The sequence below is a fragment of the Callionymus lyra genome, chromosome 1 (genome assembly GCF_982586985.1).
Source record: "Callionymus lyra chromosome 1, fCalLyr1.hap1.1, whole genome shotgun sequence".
Classification (NCBI taxonomy): domain Eukaryota; kingdom Metazoa; phylum Chordata; class Actinopteri; order Syngnathiformes; family Callionymidae; genus Callionymus; species Callionymus lyra.
Genome location: NC_141818.1, coordinates 9,462,174 through 9,485,294, shown reverse-complemented (window position 1 = coordinate 9,485,294; position 23,121 = coordinate 9,462,174). Strand labels below are relative to the sequence as shown.

The 23,121-nt window shown below is 36.3% G+C and overlaps 1 protein-coding gene across 1 annotated transcript; it reads right to left on the bottom strand.

The window, feature by feature from the left end:
- Positions 1-1,569: 1,569 nt before the first annotated feature.
- On the bottom strand, positions 1,570-12,843 carry LOC148087874 (SMAD family member 4-like). The gene is made up of 10 exons (XM_087792093.1): positions 12,677-12,843; positions 8,806-9,136; positions 8,568-8,742; positions 6,202-6,450; positions 4,266-4,364; positions 4,121-4,171; positions 3,866-4,049; positions 2,643-2,811; positions 2,439-2,577; positions 1,570-2,380 (listed from the first exon to the last, which is right to left on the bottom strand). Exons 2-10 carry the CDS (start codon positions 9,094-9,096, stop codon positions 2,169-2,171), a joined length of 1,569 nt encoding a protein of 522 aa, XP_087648219.1. The 5' UTR covers positions 9,097-9,136; positions 12,677-12,843; the 3' UTR covers positions 1,570-2,168.
- Between the last annotated feature and the right edge of the window lie 10,278 nt (positions 12,844-23,121).

Sequence of the window (23,121 nt, the reverse complement as noted above, 5' to 3'; positions counted from 1 at the left end):
GTCTCGGAAAATCAAGAAAAAGCCTGAACAAATAAAAAGGTCTTAAGATGTTTCTTGAAGGAGTCAGTAGATCATCAAACACAGAAGGAGAGGAAGATCGTTCCAAAGCTTAGCAGCAACAGTCTGGAAGGATTTCTCTCCTCTGGTCCTGAACCGTGTTTAGGAACCATCAGTAGATTCTGATCCACAGACCTCAGAGCCCGAGCTGGGGTGTACCACTGCAGGCGAGACGGATCCTTCTTGTTTAGACCTGAAAATAAACTGTTACAATAGTCTAAACGAGACACAAACACATAGATTACAAGCTCCAGTTGTGTTGTGACAACATTTTCCTAAATTTAGAGATTTTTCTCAGTTTCTGGTCAGTTTTCTGCAGTGTTGAACTAGAGACATGTCTTTGTCAAATACAACACCCAGGTTTCTCAGGCTCAGTTTGACAGACTGACTTAAGTCACCCAAGTACTGACTCAACCCTGGAACCTTATCAGGAGCAATCACAAGAGTTTCAGTTTTGTCCACATTTAGCTGTAAAGTGTTTTCACTCATTGTTTGATTTCTAGCAAACAATTGACTAAGATGTTCAGCCTCTGGGGCTCAGTTGGATCAAAAGAACAGTAGAGCTGGATGTCATCAGCAAAGATGTGTTAAAAAAAACATCATAGTGAGTGATATGAAGGCAGAATAACTTTTTCCAATACTAGGTCTTTTGAAATTGACGTGAATCCTCGTCCTTCTTGAGAACATCTTCATCTCCGACACGTCTATCGTCTCTTCTGTGCTTCCGAACAACCGTTTTCCAATCCACTTATTACACAGCTTTATTCCTCAAAAGCACTCATACAACTCAATCTACTCCGTCTGCACTCTCTTCTTAGTCTCCCTTCATCTGTCCGTAGGTTCAGAAAAAAATACTTTACAATAAACGCATACATTACTTCATCTGCATCTACTTTTAAATTTGATTGAGATTTTTACAATCTTTACATTATCTTGCAGTCCCTATCAAATTTGAGTTTGAGTTTTACTGTAACCTACTGAACTTGTCTTTGAAACGGTAATGTTTTTATGCTGCACGGTTCTCTAGGCAGCTAAGAGACAGTAGAGAAAGGGTGAGAAAATATGGATGAACTTAAATATCACACTATTTTGTTCATGATACTTTATATAATTTTTGATTTCAAATCAGATTTGTTGTGTACTAAATATTAACAAGCAAACATTCATGCTAGAAGCAGTCATAGCATCATCTGCAGCTGAAGGACCAATGAAATCCCACAAAATCCTAGTGATGACTGAGGACGAGAGGATACGGTCGACTACAGCAGCTTTTAAAGCTGATGTTTTGACATATTTTGGTTTGAAAAAAAATGAAAGCAGTTACGACTTCGTCAAGAGTCATGTGGTCTGTAAATTCTGCAACACTCTCAGAGTCAAGTACTCGACAATACTACAAACTTATCCTTGTTACTACAGTATCACAATATATCGTATTGTTGCCTCTGTATCAAGGTAAGCATCGTATCGACCACATTCTCGCTAATACACACTGCGATTAGACAGCGAACCAGACACACTTTAAGGTTTTTCTTTATTATCATCACATAAATAACCCACATTAACTATTTCTCTCCCCCTGGACGTCAAGCCTTCAAAAAGAGTGAAACTAGAAACTTGTAACGCAGATCATTATGTGAAAAAATGAGTTTAAAAAAGTTTTCTAGTGGAAAACAATAGGTGTTCGGTCAGGTAGTGTAGAAAAACCAGCCAAATATTTGCCCTTTTGTGCAGAAAAACTTGAATTTCACTATAAGAAAATGCTTGGAATTCAAAAGTACTTTTGTTTGTGTGTTAAAGCCTTTCTTGGTTTAGTGTTAAAAGTGTTTGTAGGTCATGATTTAAAAAAATGTTTTTCAAACTGACTTTGGTTTGATAAAAACTCAGATAAAACATTAAAAGTCTTTCTAAAAAAAAAAAAGAAAAAAGCTTCAGTAACATCCAAGAGGAATAAAAAAAAGGATGCTCAGTAACCACCTCTCGGTCTGGAACATAGTCTTTGCATCGGGTCTGATACTTTCTCCTAATGATGGACCCGTCGACCCCATCGAGGCACCAGAGCTTCAGGGTCGTCTGAAGGTCAAAGCTGCCCTGGATTAAGAAGGTGAGGAGGGTCAGTCCAGGGGTTGAGGGTCCGCGATGGGCATGGTATGCAGGACTTCGTCCAGCAGCTGCAGAGCCCTGTGGAGGTGGATCTCGATCCAGCAGGGCGTCTCCTTGATGCTCTGGCGAGGGTAGTCGGGCCCCCAGCCTTTGACGAAGCTCATCCTGAGGATGCAGAGTCGGCGCAGGTCGTCCACCCCGATACCAGCGGCCGCCGACAGACCTGCGGAGATCAGAGGCGTCAGTTTCAGGAGCAAAATGTCGTCTCTGTGACGTCTTACTGATGGCGGGTGCGATCCCGCCCACCGATCCGGGTCCAGGGATGTTCCCGGCCACGGCGGCGGCCTGAGCGGCGGCGGCCGCCTGCGCCGTCGCCGCCTGCTGCTGCATCTGTCGGTTGCACTGGCGAAGATCGAACACCTGCGGAGAAGGCGGAGTCGTTCCCGGAGTCGAATCGAAAAGGCCGGATCCATCGGGGTTCCTACCTTGATGTAGGCGCTGGGGTAGATCTTGTGGACGGCGTCGCCCGGAGCGCGGCCGGCCTCCCGGTCCAGGTAGTAGCTCTGGACGAACACGGCGTGGTCGCTCTGGCAGCGCACCCACACGTCGCCCTCGCCCTTGCACTCCAGCTGCACGCCCTTGCCGATGTGCAGCCTGGAGTCATGACGACACAAGGTTAGACCACCAGGAAGAACATCTCGTCCTTTTTATCCGATACTGATAACATCTAACGTTGACTTAATTTTTATTGAAATGTTTTATATGCATTGAATCCATTTTATAATGAAAAAAATTCTATAAAGTCAATATTTTAAGGTTGAATTTGTTTTATTTAAACATTTAATTTAACTATTCGTTTATTAAAAGGTTGAAATTATTTTCCTTAATAATTACATTAAAAAGAAACTTCAAATTAATTAATTTTAAAAACATTTTTAACGCAGTTCAATATCCTTGATTTAAAACATGTATATTTCATTTATTGCATTAAGTATTCGTTTTAATTCGTAGCCTTTTAAATTAAATTCTAAAATATTTTTAACGCAGTTCAATATCCTTAATTTAAAACATTTATATTTAATTTATTGCATTAAGTATTCGTTTTAATTCGTAGCCTTTTAAATTAAATTCTAAAATATTTTTAACGCAGTTCATTATCCTTAATTTAAAACATGTATATTTTATTTATTGCATTAAGGATATTGAACTGCGTTAAAAATATTTTAGAATTTAATTTAAAAGGCTACGAATTAAAACGAATACTTAATGCAATAAATTAAATATACATGTTTTAAATTAAGTATTCATTTTAATTCATAGCCTTTTAAATTCAATTTAAAAACATTATAATTTGTGTGTGTATTTTTTGGAATATCAAACTATGTCATTATACCAGCATTTAACTCTATAATATTGTAATAGGAATATCAACTCAAAAAATTAAATTAGAAATAAATACAATTTTAACCTTTAAACATAAAACATACTGAATACAAACACTGATTATCCAAATGATTTACCATCTAGTCCTTTGAGCACAACCATTAAAAACATTTAATGCTTTAAAAAAAGATAATTTGATGAATACATTTCAACAGTTTCTACATTAAAAGTTTTAAATTAATAATTCGTTAATTAAATGCCACTGATATACTTCTACAGACAGTCTTCTGTCAGAATCATTTTGGGGCTAAATCGCGCGTCACACCTTGCTCTCTCGATGGCCTCGGTCCGATGCACGTTACTGAGCTGGCCCAGGCAGAACCGGTCTCCTCCTGACGGGTCGACGTAGCCGTCCACGGTCACGATGTGGCAGGTGGACGGGACCTTGAAGGTCTCTCCGACCTGGACGTCCATCTCAAAGTAGGCGATGGAGCACCAGTAGTCCGGCGCTGAAACACACAAATAACTCTTATATTCACGCACAAACAAACACACACACTCAGAGGTTCTCCTTCCTCACCTGGATGATTGGATATCGGAGGCTGGAAGGTGTGGTCGTAATGAGGCGGCCCTGAAAGTAAAGAGGACACGATCATGCGTGAACGACCCACAGTTTTTCCGTGTGTGTGTGTGTGTGTGTGTGTGTGTGTGTGTGTGAGACTCACAGCACTGAGCCACAGAGGTGTGATGCAGCAGGTGACCGTTGGACAGGTGAGGTAAGGCGGGAGCAGGGAAGCCGTTCCCAGACCAGGATGAGGGAGCGCCTGAGATCACAGGTGTTCATGTTTTAAAGGCTTTGTGCTCATGAAGTCATCAGTTTGGTGTCACACCTTTGTGTAATCTCTTGGTCAAGGTGACCCTAAGGCCCCCCTCCCAAAAAACGTGTTTGAGGTATCCCTTGTGTTGTCTCTGGGTCAAGGTCAACGAACTCTCTGGCCTCCATAAATACATAGGCAGTGGTGGAGGTCGTTCATCTTGACCCAGAGACAACACAAGAGATACCTCAAACACATTGGTTTTCGGGTCTATGGGTCACCTTGACCCTGACAAAACGTACGAGTTAATGATCTTTTCTTCGATAACAATTTCATAAAATCAATTCTGATAAAAAAAAAAAGGGATAATAAACGTAGTACAAGTCTTATGTTGAATTTTTCTACTTTTGTAAATTTACACTCAAAGCCCTTTTTCTCACAAACACAAAGAAATGAGCGCAAAATAACACTTGCTAATAAGTAACACAGTCTGATGTTCACTGCCTTTTTCAATAATCCGTTCTTCTTCAGGAAAATCCACACATTAAGTTTTGATGAGTTTTAAAACGAGGAACTTTCCAGACTCAGAAGCCGATGCGTTTTGATCCGTGCCACAAAAAAACCTAAATAATACAGAAATGCTGCTTTTTTTCCTTCAACTGAGAATATTGAAGAAAGAGGTTGACGACTGGAAATTAGTGAACTTCTAAATTTAGGAAAATGTTGTCACAAGATGATCTGGAGAATATAATCCATGCGTTTGTATCTCGTATAGACTATTGTAACAGTTTATTTTTTTGTCTTAACAAGAAGGAACTGTCTCTCCTGCAGTTAATACAAAACTCTGCAGCCAGAATTCTGACCCGCTCTAGTAGAAGAACTCACATTTCTCCGATCCTTAAAACACTTGACTGCCAGTTTCTTTCAGGATCAACTTTAAAATTCTGGTTCTTACTTTCAGATCTATTCATGGTCAGGCTCCTCCTTACATCAGTGATCTGATCCAGCCTTACACCCCAGCTCGGGCTCTGAGGTCTGTGGACCAGAATCTACTGATGGTTGCTGAACACGGTTCAGGACCAGAGGAGAGAAATCCTTCCAGACTGTTGCTCCTAAACTTTGGAACGATCTCCCTCTGTGTTTGATGATCTACTGACTCCTTCAAGAAACATCTTAAGACACTTTTATTTTTTCAGGCTTTTTATTAACTTTCTTGGACTCCTGTGTTTGTCTTATGTGTCTTACGACTACTTTTTGTGAAGCAAAACAAGTTGTTATTGAACTGATAAGTGAAGTTTTCATTGTGGGTTTTATTATTCCACTATTGTCTGCACTCGTTTTAGTTTATATTTTGGTTATTTATTGAACACTTGCTGTTGTTCAGTTGTATTGATATTTATTCAGTTTGCGTAATCAATAGAAAAGTGATCTTGTGTGCGTTTATGTTGCTGGGGAAAAGATAACAAATAAAAAAGATAAAAACAAATCTGCATCTGCTTGTTTAGACTCTCAAAATATCAGCAAACAACATAGGCCAAAAAATCCATACTAAATGTAGCAGCAGCAATGAGTTCACCGAGTGGGGGTGAGACGTAGGTAGAGCCATGTTGGAAAACTAGTTCAGGGAGTCGTTGGAATGTTTATTGAACTAGAAAGTGAGTTTAGCCGTTTTGTTTTTACATTTTTGAATAACCATGAGAAAGAAATACTCCTAACACACCTGCTGAAAACACCTGGACAGTAAACTTACAGAGACGTTGAATATTATGGCGACATTTATGACATTTTAAAGTTCATTAGTTAGCAGCTCTAAACATAAATAAGCCGACACAGGAGATGAACCTACTTGCAGCAGGAACAGCATTGAAGGAGGAGGTGACGGCAGACGTGGAGGCCTCAGCAGACGGGAGGTTCTGACCAGAGAAGGCCTCTGGAGGCGCCGGGCGGCTGCCGGACGGAGGATGCTGGATGGTTTGGAGCGAGTGACTCCCGTCCAGGGAAGGAAGACTTGACGGACCGTCGAAGTCGTACTCGTCCTTGACGATCATTCCGGAGCTGGGTCCAGAGGCCCCCCCGAGGGTCAGGCTGGACAAGTCTGTGGAGACGCATGAAGGTTTAGACAAGTTATCTCGACTGATTCATGCGCCTTGATCTTGACTTTGAGTTCTACAACAAATAATATGTATAATATAAGGTTTCTTTTAGATGTTTTTTGACTTCATTGTGTAGTCATTTACACTTGGAGGAAACTTTCATTAACCCTCAATTGTGTCATTGTTTGTTTTATATATATATCTATATATATATATAGATATATATATAGATATATATCTATATATATATATATAATAACTCGTTTCCGAGTTTGTACTTTTCGTTTCCGAGTTTGTACCTTTCGTTTCCGAGTTTGTACCCTTCGTTTCCGAGTTTGTACCCTTCGTTTCCGAGTTTGTACCCTTCGTTTCCGAGTTTGTACCCTTCGTTTCCGAGTTTGTACCCTTCGTTTCCGAGTTTGTACCTTTCGTTTCCGAGTTTGTACCCTTCGTTTCCGAGTTTGTACCTTTCGTTTCCGAGTTTGTACCCTTCGTTTCCGAGTTTGTACCTTTCGTTTCCGAGTTTGTACCCTTCGTTTCCGAGTTTGTACCCTTCGTTTCCGAGTTTGTACCCTTCGTTTCCGAGTTTGTACCCTTCGTTTCCGAGTTTGTACCCTTCGTTTCCGAGTTTGTACCCTTCATTTCCGAGTTTGTACCTTTCGTTTCCGAGTTTGTACCCTTCGTTTCCGAGTTTGTACCCTTCGTTTCCGAGTTTGTACCCTTCGTTTCCGAGTTTGTACCCTTCGTTTCCGAGTTTGTACATTCGTTTCCGAGTTTGTACCCTTCGTTTCCGAGTTTGTACCCTTCGTTTCCGAGTTTGTACCTTTCGTTTCCGAGTTTGTACCCTTCGTTTCCGAGTTTGTACCCTTCGTTTCCGAGTTTGTACCCTTCGTTTCCGAGTTTGTACCTTTCGTTTCCGAGTTTGTACCCTTCGTTTCCGAGTTTGTACCTTTCGTTTCCGAGTTTGTACCCTTCGTTTCCGAGTTTGTACATTCGTTTCCGAGTTTTTACCTTTCGTTTCCGAGTTTTTACCTTTCGTTTCCGAGTTTGTACATTCGTTTCCAAGTTTGTACCTTCCGTTTCCGAGTTTGTACCTTTCGTTTCCGAGTTTGTACCCTTCGTTTCCGAGTTTGTACATTCGTTTCCGAGTTTTTACCTTTCGTTTCCGAGTTTGTACATTCGTTTCCAAGTTTGTACCTTCCGTTTCCGAGTTTGTACCCTTCGTTTCAGAGTTTGTACCTTTCGTTTCCGAGTTTGTACCCTTCGTTTCCGAGTTTGTACCTTTCGTTTCCGAGTTTGTACCCTTCGTTTCCGAGTTTGTACATTCGTTTCCGAGTTTTTACCTTTCGTTTCCGAGTTTGTACATTCGTTTCCAAGTTTGTACCTTCCGTTTCCGAGTTTGTACCCTTCGTTTCAGAGTGCGTAAATTTGTTTTTATTGCAATTTGTAAATATGCTTTACAAGTGACAAATAAGTGACTGCAAATTTAATCTAGAGTTTGTAAATGTGTATCGATTTAAACATTTGCTTCAAGTGCTTTTAAATTGGTTTCTGAGTTTGCAAATGTGTTTCAGAATTTTTTTTAATGCATTTGAGAGTTTGTAGATGTGTTTGACAGTTTGCAAACGTGTTTCAGAGTTTTCAAATGTATTTCAGAATTTGTAAATGCATTTCAGAGTTTGTAAAAGTGTTTTTAGAGTTTGTAAATGCGTTTCAGAGTTTGTAAAAGTGTTTTTAGAGTTTGTAAATGCGTTTCAGAGTTTGTAAAAGTGTTTTTAGAGTTTGTAAATGCGTTTCAGAGTTTGTGAACATGTTTCAGAGTTTATAAATGTATGTCAGAGTTTAAAATTTGTTTCAAGTTTAAAAAGTCGCATAGGGGTTTGTAAGTTGTTTCAAAGTTTATAAATGTGTAACAGAGTTTTTTTTTAATGTGTAAAAGTGTGTACATTTGTTTTAGAATTTTAATTCGTTTTTACATGTTTTACATTTGTAAATTTGCTAAAGTTTGTTTATATTTTTTCCCCCAGAGTTTGTAAATAAGTACATTTCTCAGAGTGGATTGTTTGTGCTGTACTTCCTAGCCGCCCTAAATTACTGAAAGGCTATCAAAGGTACTTACCAATGCCTGGCGACACAACTCGCTCGTAGTGATAGGGGTTCACGCAGATGTTGTCACACTTCAGGTCGAAGGCGTACTGACAGTACTTGACGTGTTTCAGCTCGTTCTTGTGCAGGTCCGGCCATCGCCACAGCCTGGCGTAGATCACGTGCGGGAATCCTTTCCGTCCGGCAACCTGCCGTCAAAACGCGTGAGTAAACCAGAAGAGAAAACGTTTTCAAGTGGTCGTCCATCGTACCTGCAGCCGTCCGTCCAGCGTCCTCTGGATGGTCACGCACTTGCTGGGGTGAGCTCCGTTGGTGGTGATGGCGGTGATGAGCGAGTCCAGCTCGTCCTTCTTCTCCTTCAGCTTCTTCACCAGACTCTCGATGGCTCTCTTGGCGAAGGTCTCGCTCTCGCCTCCCTGCCGGTGGCACATGAGGCTGTGGACGATGCTGAGGCAGGCGTCGCTGCTGGAGGGCGTGTTGGGCATCGACATGTTGGCGCTCGTGCTGATGGTTTGTTCCACTTTACACCATTGGGAAGACATAGCACTGCATGAGCCTCTGTGTTGAACTGGAACCCACGATCTGTGAGGTAAGATAAGGAAATATCAATTAATTTAAGACTTAAATACAGTTATTTTAATGCGTTTCAAGATAAGGAAATGTTAGTTAATTTAAAGCTTTAAAAACAGTTTTGTTAATGCGTTTTAAGATAAGGAAATATCAATCATTTAAGACTTGAAAACAGTTATTTTAATGGGTTTCAAGTTAAGGCTATATTAGTTAATTTAAAGCTTTAAAAACAGTTTTGTTAATGCGTTTTAAGATAAGGAAATATCAATTAATTTAATACTTAAAACAGTTATTTTAATGGGTTTCAAGTTAAGGCTATATTAGTTAATTTAAAGCTTTAAAAACAGTTTTGTTAATGCGTTTTAAGATAAGGAAATATCAATTAATTTAATACTTAAAACAGTTATTTTAATGGGTTTCAAGATAAGGCTATATTAGTTCATTTAAAGCTTTAAAAACAGTTTTGTTAATGTGTTTTAAGATAAGGAAATATCAATTGATTTAAGACTTAAAAACGATTATTTTAATGTGTTTCAAGATAAGGCTATATTAGTTAATTTAAAGCTTTAAAAACAGTTTTGTTAATGTGTTTTAAGATAAGGAAATATCAATTTATTTAAGACTTAAAAACGATTATTTTAATGTGTTTCAAGATAAGGCTATATTAGTTAATTTAAAGCTTTAAAAACAGTTTTGTTAATGCGTTTTAAGATAAGGAAATATCAATTAATTGAAGACTTAAAAACAGTTATTTTAATGTGTTTCAAGATAAGGATATATTAGTTGATTTGAAGCTTTAAAAACAGTTTTGTTAATGCGTTTTAAGATAAGGAAATATCCATTAATTTAATACTTAAAAACAGTTATTTTAATGTGTTTCAAGATAAGGCTATATTAGTTAATTTAAAGCTTTAAAAACAGTTTTGTTAATGTGTTTTAAGATAAGGAAATATCAATTGATTTAAGACTTAAAAACGATTATTTTAATGTGTTTCAAGATAAGGCTATATTAGTTGATTTGAAGCTTTAAAAACAGTTTTGTTAATGCGTTTTAAGATAAGGAAATATCAATTAATTTAAGACTTAAAAACAGTTATTTTAATGTGTTTCAAGATAAGGATATATTAGTTGATTTGAAGCTTTAAAAACAGTTTTGTTAATGCGTTTTAAGATAAGGAAATATCAATTAATTTAATACTTAAAAACAGTTATTTTGATGTGTTTCAAGATAAGGCTATATTCGTTAATTTAAAGCTTTAAAAACAGTTTTGTTAATGCGTTTTAAGATAAGGAAATATCAATTAATTTAAGACTTAAAAACAGTAATTTTAATGTGTTTCAAGATAATGAAATATTAGTTAATATTAAGCTTTAAAAACAGTGTTGTTAATACGTTTTAAGATAAGGAAATATCAATTAATTTAAGACTTAAAAACAGTTTTGTTAATGCGTTTTAAGATAAGGAAATATCAATTAATTTAATACTTAAAAACAGTTATTTTGATGTGTTTCAAGATAAGGCTATATTAGTTAATTTAAAGCTTTAAAAACAGTGTTGTTAATGCGTTTTAAGATAAGGAAATATCAATTAATTTAAGACTTAAAAGCAGTTATTTTGATGTGGTTCAAGATAAGGCTATATTAGTTAATTTAAAGCTTTAAAAACAGTGTTGTTAATGCGTTTTAAGATAAGGAAATATAAATTAATTTAAGACTTAACAGCAGTTATTTTGATGTGTTTCAAGATAAGGCTATATTGGTTAATTTAAAGCTTTAAAAACAATTTTATTAATGCGTTTTAAGATAAGGAAATATCAATAATTTAAGACTTAAAAATAGTTATTTGATGTGTTTCAAGATAAGGCTATATTAGTTAATTTAAAGCTTTAAAAACAGTGTTGTTAATGCGTTTTAAGATAAGGAAATGTCAATTAATTTAAGACTTAAAAACAGTTTTGTTAATGCGTTTTAAGATAAGGCTGTATTAGTTAATTTAACAGTTTTGTTAATGCGTTTTAAGATAAGGAAATATCAATTAATTTAAGACTTAAAAACAGTTATTTTGATGTGTTTCAAGATAAGGCTATATTAGTTAATTTAAAGCTTTAAAAACAGTGTTGTTAATGCGTTTTAAGATAAGGAAATGTCAATTAATTTAAGACTTAAAAACAGTTTTGTTAATGCGTTTTAAGATAAGGCTGTATTAGTTAATTTAACAGTTTTGTTAATGCGTTTTAAGATAAGGAAATATCAATTAATTTAAGACTTAAAAACAGTTATTTTGATGTGTTTCAAGATAAGGCTATATTAGTTAATTTAAAGCTTTAAAAACAGTGTTGTTAATGCGTTTTAAGATAAGGAAATGTCAATTAATTTAAGACTTAAAAACAGTTTTGTTAATGCGTTTTAAGATAAGGCTGTATTAGTTAATTTAACAGTTTTGTTAATGCGTTTTAAGATAAGGAAATATCAATTAATTCAAGACTTAAAAACAGTTATTTTGATGTGTTTCAAGATATGGCTGTAATAGTTAATTTAAAGCTTTAAAAACAATGTTGTTAATGCGTTTTAAGATAAGGAAATATCAATTAATTTAAGACTTAAAAACAGTTATTTTAATGTGTTTCAAGATAAGGATATATTAGTTGATTTGAAGCTTTAAAAACAGTTTTGTTAATGCGTTTTAAGATAAGGAAATATCAATTAATTTAAGACTTAAAAACAGTTATTTTAATGTGTTTCAAGATAAGGATATATTAGTTGATTTGAAGCTTACCTTACCTTACCTTACCTTAAAAACAGTTTTGTTAATGCGTTTTAAGATAAGGAAATATCAATTAATTTAATACTTAAAAACAGTTATTTTAATGGGTTTCAAGATAAGGCTATATTAGTTAATTTAAAGCTTTAAAAACAGTTTTGTTAATGCGTTTTAAGATAAGGAAATATCAATTAATTTAATACTTAAAAACAGTTATTTTGATGTGTTTCAAGATAAGGCTATATTAGTTAATTTAAAGCTTTAAAACAGTGTTGTTAATGCGTTTTAAGATAAGGAAATATCAATTTATTTAAGACTTAAAAACGATTATTTTAATGGGTTTCAAGATAAGGCTATATTAGTTAATTTAAAGCTTTAAAAACAGTTTTGTTAATGCGTTTTAAGATAAGGAAATATCAATTAATTTAAGACTTAAAAACAGTTATTTTAATGTGTTTCAAGATAATGAAATATTAGTTAATATTAAGCTTTAAAAACAGTGTTGTTAATACGTTTTAAGATAAGGCAATATAATAAAATGTAAGATTCAAAACAGTGTCCAAAGATACACAAACATGAAACTAAATCACAGCACAAAAACCTTCTCACCAAATACACATTAAAGAAGATGTAAAACAATGACTAAATATATATACCATCTAATGATAAACGTAAACAAAGCCTCGCAGAACTCGAGTTTTTTTTTTTTTATTCGAGTGTATTTGCTGCAGAAGTCACGAACTACACACGGAAACTTGGTATTTAGCAAACAAATGCGCAGAGCTGCTCACCCAACAGGTGTCGACGCGAGGTACACGACCTCGACGGGGGAGAAACGGTGTCAAAGTGACGGAAATCTTGGGATAAATGCGTGAAAAGAAGCCGTCACAGCTAAAGCTAGTTAGCGGCGCCAGGCTGACTGCTGCTGCTGCTGCTGCTGCCGCTGCTACCATTTCGGTCCGCCCTACTATTTCGGTCTGGGCACTTCCGGCGTCATGACGTCACATGCTGGAAACTGGAACGTCTTAAAAATACATTTTTTCTTTTTTTTTTATGAATTGGATAAACTGCAACTGAACAATTCAAGTGCACTTTTCAAAGAATGTGAAACATTTATATTTGAAAAAAAACGACCTTCGTCAATCGGATCAAGCGTTCACTCGTTTTATCACTTCCTGGTTGGACTCACGTGACTTTCATCCGCGCTACGTTTGACTGGTATTTTGATTCTGAGATAAATGTGTTTTGAGAGTTTGTAATGTTGTTTTTTCAAATATTATTAATGAGTTTGTTTATGTGAACGAGTGTACATTTTCTTCAAGTGCTTTCAAAAGTTGTATCAATTTGTGTCAATCTGTCTTCAAAATGGAAATAAATTAACTTAAATAAATAACTGTCGCAAAAATTTTAAAAGGAAAAAGTGTTGAAATGTATTTATATCTCAAATATACAGCGCACATTTTGGTTTAATGAAAGAATTAATAAATATATTGAGATTATAAATGCGAAGAGTTTAGTCTTCAAATAGTAAATGGTTTACACGTGTATTTTAATATACTTAAATCCAAATTAAATGTAATAATTCGATTTAACTCGATCTCATTACAATAAACAGACAATATATTTTTTAAAACATTCGGATTCTACACCTAAACTCTGATTGAAAGTTATAGTCGCCAGCAGGTGGCGGTATCATCAAGCTGGTGAACACTAGACAGTTTACACTCAAACATGCTCTACGGTGCCAGAATAGTGACAATTCAACTTATGAATGGGATGTATTGATACAGAAAAAAACACATACGTATACAATAAAATAAATACAAACATAGTTTTTCATGCCAATGTTCTCAAAATTCCAATATAATCCAGCCATATTCCACCAAATTATATGAACAGAATAGAAAGATTATGAGTAAATTAATAATTTTATATATGTATTGTTGTGTTTATTTGCATGTCTTACAAGCAATACACACTTTATGACTCTTGCGAATGGTCGTGATTGTTATTGATCACAGGCAGCAGTTTGTTCACTTTCACACCAGACTTTCGGACCACAGTCTTTCATCATTCTAAAGGAAATCCAAAACCTTTTTTTAAAAAATGTAACTTTCAGTTCCCTTCTGGCACTTTCTTATAGAAACCAACGGGAGGAGAAATTCACACTTTTCACCTTAAATGACTGATCGTAAAATGTCCACAAGCTACAGGCGTTTAAACATGACGTCTTGAAAATCTTTACTTTTGTCAAAATCAATCACAAAAAGTGGCCAAAATCCTTTCTTATTGCGATACTGTAGCAACAAGGATATAGTTTTTAGTATATACTTAACTTTGTATTTTACAGACCACATGACTCTCGTCGTAACTGCTTTCATATGTTTGTCGGCGGAGTCGACTGTATCCTCTCGTCCTCATTCATCACCAGGATCTCACTGGACTTCATTGTTTCTTTAGCGACGGAGGACGAAATGACTGCTGCCATCTAGTGGCCTGACGTTTATTTGCAACACAAAAATGAACAAACGCCATGATTATTTGCATGTTAACCTTAAATTAAAAAAGAAAATCCAAACAATGCTGTTGAATATCCATAAGGTATGGTGAATAAAAATAGATGGGATTTTTACGTGTGTCAATATTTTCTTACACGCCTGATAGAAAGTTTGATTTTGTCTTATCGTACTTTGAGGCAGTTTTTTCTCCTTCATCAAACAAATGCATAAAATATTCCTTATGGTATCTTAAAGACCGGTATTTTTATATGTTACAATGTCAATGTGAACAATAATCGAAAAATAGACAGCAGAAAAAAATAAAAATGATATGGTTTTTCAAATTCAAACTCTGAAGATGTAAAAATTGTGTGTTCGAAATTCTAATGCAAAGTCTGGCACATATTTACTTCCATACTTTCTGCCCGAGTGAATTGTTTACACTGAATATATTTTCACACTGAATGTGTTTATGCAATGAAAATAAAACAGACGGCAAAAAAATCGCCGTGCTTCTTTAAATGCATGAATTAATTCAGTGTAAAAATAATTCAATTCAAAAGTGTGATTTTGATATTCAGTGTTAGAAATTCATATTCAATTCACACATTTCTTCATAAAAACCGTCAACATCGTGTAACTTGAGCAGGATCTTAACTAACCCTCGTTTAGCCATGAAATAGTCAAGGATTATTTTATCAAACTACAAGAAAACAAGATGAGTTTTTCAACAGATTATTCACGGGGATGTGACAGAGTAAAAAGTTTTGCCAAAGCGTTTTAAAAGCTGTTCCCGGTGCGTTCTACATAATTGATGCGTCCGTGCAGATGTTCGTCTGGCGTCAATCCAGCGTTTATCACTTTCCCTTTAAAAATTATGGGTGTCAGAATCACGCTGCAAAAGAAAAATTGTACTTAATAAGCAGAAAGTGTCCGGAAAAGTAGTTGCGACGACAGGCGTCGGCGGTAAACATCAGCTGTTCGCCGAGTTCTCCCGACACTTGTCAAGCTGTTTGTGTTTCTAATGAGCTTCTCTCGGCAGCTGCCAGGTTAATGGAGGGAAGATCGTCCTCGATAAAACGGCGTTTAACATCGCCCAACGTTTTCGGGGGAAGATCAACGTCGTCCCCCTCGGGGGGTCTCTCAGTGACGCTCGAGGGCCTGTGGACTCATGGTTAATGAGTGACACGATGTGACGTCTGTCCGTCAGAGAAGTTATTTAGACAGACATCGGATCCGGGTCACTCGTTTTTTTTCCTGCTTCGTCCTGCACTGACCCACCATCACGAGCCATAACATTATGACCGTCCAATGGCACATGTCCATCATCAGTTCTAGGACCTAAGGGTGGAAGGAGTGGTCTTGGTCTCTCTTCTCATGACTACATGTTTCCTCGCAAACTTCATCTAAACAAACCTTTTTCTCTATGAGTTCTACTCATGTTATTATATTTAAAGGAAAACAACGTACACACTTCAAACATGTATTTCAGCTCGTAGTTCAGACTTAAAAGCTAAAAAGGCTAACATGCTACACAGGCAGGAAGTCCTCTTGAAGTCTACCAGCGACACAGGAAGTGATTGCGACATCTACCCGGAGCACTTCCTGTTCGTGTAGCATGTTAGCCTTTTAGCTTCCGCTTCAAACAAGTTTAAAATAAAGACTTGTTTAAGTTTCATCTGAACTATTCCTCATGTCGAGGCTTCAATACAAGATGGACGTTACAGACGAGGGGTATGGAGGTATTTGGATGTTTTTAAGTGTCTTTTCGGACGAAGATGAAGACAACTGAGCTCCAGTCGCTACATTAAAATGAACAAACAATTTTGTCTATAACGCTGAAAAGTAACAGATTACTCTGAAAATAACCCCGACATTTAGTCGACATGAGGGTGAGTAGAAAATGAGTGAAAATTAAAATTTTGGGTAAAAATTTAAGTTAAATAGAAATTATCTATTTATACTTTATTTAAGTCACATTCACCTAAAAAAAACATCTTCTTAATAAAAATAAATTGAAAGACAAAAATGAGACCAATTGCTTGTAAAGATAAAAAAAACAACCTTCAAATAGGGTGAGATACATACTTACTTAGGTTTAGACATTCTAATTGTGTGTATTGGCAGAATGTTTTAACTTTTTAAATATTACTTACGTGTCATTTTTTGTATCTTAATATCTTAATATTTGTATCTTTATATAGTTTAACTTAAAATAAACTTGTTAAATAAAAGTATAGAAGTCGATAAATTATAACAATTATAACTAATCAACTCGTAAAAAGAATGTTTACAAAATATTGATTTATTTAATTATTTAAATTATGCCACTGATCCATTACTATATACATTTAATAATGTATTTATGTATTATATGAAAAACATGATTTATACCCATAACCACCTGTAACACTTACACATTCCGGATATTACAAAGGCACTGTTTCTTAAAGTGACATCGAAGTCAGCGGATAACATCATTCAAACCCTCGCGTGAACCAAGGTCTCAAGTAAAAGTACTTTTTTTTAAAATTCATGATTAATCCATGACCCACATTTTCACAAACCACCCCGTAACGCTTGCTACTGTTAACTAAACACTGTTCTAGTTCATCCGTCCACCCATCCATCTATTCAGGAGCCAAGGTCTCCAGCAGGAAGTAAACACTTAGCTTGAAATGATTTATTTGCTATTATTTTTTTTGTTGGAATATAGGTTATATTGTAACCATTTTCTCCCCTAAATTTAATCAAAAAGTTAGGGCGATACAGTGCTACACTTGCTAGCTTAGCTTGCTAACAGCTGTGGTAGCTGCAGCCATTTTTGGATTCGATTTACTAGCGTGTAACAAATAGCTAGTTAATGTCAAACCTATAATACATTTCAAATATCGAAAAAAAAACGTTCTTTCATTATTATTTTTAAAGTATTATTTCTAAAAAGATGAGCATTGGATTCATAACCAAAAGATAATTTCAATATTATAAGTCCAGGTGTTAAAATTAAAAGTTTGGAATCAATAAAGTGTCTATAAAAAGTGTCAAGAAAAGCTTGAAGATGATTTGTTCGTCTGTCGAGAGACTAATGATGCCCTCGAGCGACACCCGAGGGTCCCCGAGACATTCCTCATCCTGCTTCTTCGTTGACTTGACTCCAACATTATTATCATTTAAAAAAAAATAAAACGATACGTTTCCACCTTCGCCAGCGTCCGGAGATGTTTACGCTTCAACGAGGTTCAGGAAATGGTTCTTTCCCAGCAGGAAGTGGATGCAAGATGGAGAGTCTGACAGATAGAAACGGAACGATAGACTCGAGGCATGAACTCGTGGCGGGGTTGGTGGTGTTGGGGGGGCTCAGAGGTTTTTAGTTCGGGGTGGGGGGGGGGATGGATGGAGGATTGATGATGAGCATAAGTGAGATGGAGAGAAGGACCAGAGGGATGCGTGGGGGAGGGATAGACGGAGGTGTGGTGGAAGAGATTGGCGAGCTGTCTGTTTGAAGATAAATCAGAGAGGCAGCGTAGTGAGGAGGAATATATCCACAAACACTTCTGTGTGCGCTCACACTCCACTTCACACACACACACACACACGCACACACACACACACACAAGGCGCCATCGGCGAGGTGGTAAAAGGCCACGCCTGATTGGTCGCTGCAGGCTGATTTTTTTTTCCAGAAGCGGAGCAGTGCATGTTGGGATGTTTGGATACAAAGGCAGTCGTCCGTGAAAACAAGAGGTAGGTCATCGACTTCTCTGTCTTCCCCTCCGTCAACTCTGCTCCTCTCTCTCTCCGTCTTGTTCTGTCGCTCCGTCATTGTGTTTCAAACTCTTTCTTCTTCTTCTTCTTCGCTTTCATAGGTCGGCGTCGGGAACGATCCACGTTCGTGACGACCTTCGTGTCCACGACCTGTCGAGCAGCCGGAGAACATCTTTCTCCATCGTTCGGCCTCAGCGTGATCGCACAACACACACACACAGGCGCACACAAGCGCACACTCATCCCCTTCAGCATGATGTGCTAACTGAATAATTAGTTGAGCTTGATGTCTCTGACAGTTCTGATCCGCGTAAATGTGACCACATGCCTGGGCCGCCCCGCGTGACACACACACACACACACGCATGTAAACATATAAAAAACACACACACTAATACCATTACACACACGTGCACAACATGCAAGAACACGAACACACTTACATAGACTGTATCAAAAATATAAACACATACATATCCCTAATACACAATCAAACACATGCACACACACACAAATACACACTCTCACAAACATATAAACACACACTCTTAGGCACATATAAACCCAGGAACACACACAAATAAACACATGCACATACACTTATACTCACACATACACATACACAGTCATACACAATTCCACACACAGATGATACACACACACACATTCATACATAGACACTTGTACACACATACGTACATAGACACACTTGTACACACACATACATACATAGATACTTGTACACACACATACGTACATAGACACACTTGTACACACACATTCATACATAGACACGATTGTACACACACATACATACATACATAGACACACTTGTACACACACACATAGACACACTTGTTCACACACACATAGACACACTTGTACACATACATACATACATAGACACACTTGTACACACACACATAGACACACTTGTGCACACACACATAGACACACTTGTACACATACATACACACATAGACACACTTGCACACATACATACATACATAGACACACTTGTACACACACACATAGACACACTTGTACACATACATACATACATAGACACACTTGTACACAAACACATAGACACACTTGTGCACACACACATAGACAACACTTGTACACAAACATACATAAATAGACACACTTGTTCACACACATACATACATAGACACACTTGTACACACACATACATACATACATAGACACACTTGTACACACACACACATATACAAACACACAATTGTACACACACACACGTACACACTTGTACACACACATACGTACATAGACACTCTTGTACACACACACACACACACACACATACATAGACACACTTGTACACACACATACGTACATAGACACACTTGTACACACACACACACACACACACGCACACATACATAGACACACTTGTACACACACACACACACACACATAGACACACTTGTGTACACACACACACACATACATAGACACACTTGTACACACACACACACACACACATACATAGACACACTTGTACAAACACACACACACACATACATAGACACACTTGTACACACACACACACACACATACATAAACATACTAGTAAACACACACGTACAGCAGTGACATCAATGTAAAAATCTTTCTTGAGAAATCGAAGCGACACAAAAACAAGTGAGTGTAAAAAAAGAAGAGAGTAAAGAAAGAAAAGAGCTTCCGCCTAAAGAGAGGAAAATAATAGTATGTGATTTGTCTTCCTGCAAATGTCACGTCAGCCTGGTGTTGAGTGGTTGTGTAGTCATTTGTGGTTCGTCCTCAGAGACGCAGGCAGTAAAAAATACCTCGACAATGGTTATAAACGCACAACCAGACTCTCAGAGCATCTCGTCTCTGGTGAGGTCAGAGGTTAACCAGGAGGAGGATCATGGTCGGAATCAACGTGGTCACCGAGGAGTCCAGGAGCGCCGGACTCACGCCTCACTGAAATACTTTCTTAACAACTTGTTTTTGTGAGGAAACCAAGAGATTCATACTTTTATCATCAGATCAATGTGAGGTCAGGGCCGTCAGAAGCTTCTGTGGACGTGAAGAATCAGTTGAAGAAGAAGTGACCAGCCTTTGGTATTTTCTCCTGATTTGATTTTATATCTAAACGTGAGGATGGATGAGGCTGTGAAGAAGACAATTCATGAAACTCAAAACCAGGAGAATATGAAGCAGAAAAACCATTGTCCGTGGAAATAGATAAATATAAAGAAAGGCACTGAGACAGCGCATGCATCGGCCAATGGTCTCGTTTCAAATGGCTTCATGAAACACTGAAGACCTTTAAATCTAGTTTAGAACAAATCATGTAAATTTAATCAAAATACTTTTCTGTTTACAAAAAATCAATACAATTGTATTCCCTATTATTCCTTAGCAGAGTAAAAAAAAATATATATAAAGAAAACAGCAAAAGAAATGAATGAAAAAACAGTTTTAAATGACACAATGTTATGAAAAAATATAGTGTAATAAAAAAGTGCTAATAAAGAAAATTATACATGTAAAAACCGAAAGATCCTTGAATTCGAAGAAGAGAAAAGATTCACCCAAAACCGTAAAATAAAAATAAACTAAAATAAAATAAAATAAAATAAAATAAAATAAAATAAAACAATAATAATAATAATAATAATAATAATAATAATAATAAGGATAATGATAATAATATATTTTATTTATATTGTACTTTACATTTGCACAAAAATCTCAAAGTGCTAAAACCAAACCCAAAGTCAAAGAAAAAGTAAAGGCGAAAAGTTGAAATAAAAGATAAACATAATATTTCAAAATAAAGGCTCATTATTGAAAAGACGACAATTTAGTCTGTAAAAAAAAAGGAAACTTTAAAATCCAGCGTTACAATATAAAGTTTGACGTTTTGAGACATTTAAAAATAAAAAAGAGATATTAAAACATAAACCAGAGAAAAGAAGCAAGCAAACAAACTCAAAACAAAATTAAAAGATTAAATAAAACTCAAAACCAAAAAATAAACTATTTTTAAACATGAAATCTTCGAATATAAAAATAAAACTTAAACTAGTATAAAACACACAGTAACAAAAATGTTTGATTCTTTTAAAGCTAAATTTTCTACCTTAAAAAAGTTCTATAAGTTTGAATAAAAACGCAGAAGAATTTCAAGAACAGTCACAGGAAAACATTTTTAACACAAATTCAGAAAGAAGTACACACAAATGAATAAACAAACAACAAGAAAGCTTGAACTATAACTCTATAACTTCAACACCAAAGATGAGCCTCGACTTCCTCCCTCAACACAAACCTCTGCAGCCGCACAAACACACACAGATCAAACACTGGGGTCATATGGTTGAAATTAGGGTCTCACGAGCAAAAAAACACACACACAACATGTTTATTATGCTGCGGGTCACATGACCGGGGTGTTTTCTCGGCTTGTGCGTCTGTGTATATCGTTTGGCAAGACAACTGTGTGCGATGCTCGGTTCACTAAGTGTGTGTGTCTGTGCGTGTGGTTGTGGTCGCTGACATTTTTTCCTAAACCACTGACCCACAAGCTTAGAGAGGTTGTGTCCATAATAAGCCCACCCACAAACACACATTTCCATCATAAAAAAAAACACACACTCGCCGCTGAAGGGAAAACTTTTCACATCACATGAATAATTGAATAAATATGTTTGGCCGCAGTCGTAAACAGAGATATCGAGTGCTCGGCTTCTCCCCAAGAACAACACAAGATCTTTTATTGTTACGCATGTTCGCCAAATACACACAAAACTGATTCTAATGAGTTCACCATCTGGATCCAAGATCATTTTGCAGGATTGTTAAGAGATGTAGCCACATGCTGACTCGTAGAGTTTGTTACTATAAGTAAGTAAGTAAGTAAGTAATTTTTATTTATATATCGCTTTTCCAAAACCAGGGTCACAAAGCGCTTAAACAATTAAAACAATATTCAATAAAGTATATATTTTAAAGATCAAGATAAAACTGATAACACAACAGGAGTTCCAGAAAATCAAGGAAAAGCCTGAACAAATGAAAACGTCTTAAGATGTTTCTTAAAGGAGTCAGTAGACTCCATTAAGCGTAAAGAGAGAGGAAGATCGTTCCAAAGCTTAGGAGCAACAGTCTGGAAGGATTTCTCTCCTCTGGTCCTGAACCATGTTCAGGAACCATCAGTAGATTCTGATCCACAGACCTCAGAGCCCGAGCTGGGGTGTAAGGCTGGATCAGATCACTGATGTAAGGAGGAGTCTGACCATGAATAGATCTGAAAGTAAGAACCAGAATTTTAAAGTTGATCCTGAAAGAAACTGGAAGCCAGTGAAGAGTTTTAATGATTGGAGAAATGTGAGTTCTTCTACTAGAGCTTAACTTTCTTGTTAAGACATGAAAATAAACTGATACAATAGTCCAGACCAGAAGAAACAAACGCATGGATTACAAGCTCCAGATCAAGTTGTGACAACATTTTCCTAAATTTAGAGATTTTTTTCAGTTGAAGGAAACAGTTTCTGGTCAGTTTTCTGCAGTGTTGAACTAGAGACATGTCTTTATCAAATACAACACCCAGGTTTCTCAGGCTCAGTTTGACAGACTGACTTAAGTCACCCAAGTACTGACTCAACCCTGGAACCTTATCATCACAAATGTTTCAAAAGTTAAAAAAGGTAATAAAATATATACATATTGAGGGACGTGTGAAACTATTGTCTTTGTGTGGAAAAGTTGTTGCTTTTTTTAAGTTTTTTTGTAATAATTCAGAATCAGAAAACTTTATTGTGTTCTACATTGTGTACGACAGGATTTGTTTGTGGTGGCTTTACAGAATGAAATAAGAACATTTAATTCATTTTTAATTGATTTCTATTTTAAAAAGGTTTAATTTTGGGGGGAATAGTTGACTTAAATGACTATTATTTATTTGAGTTTTTCTT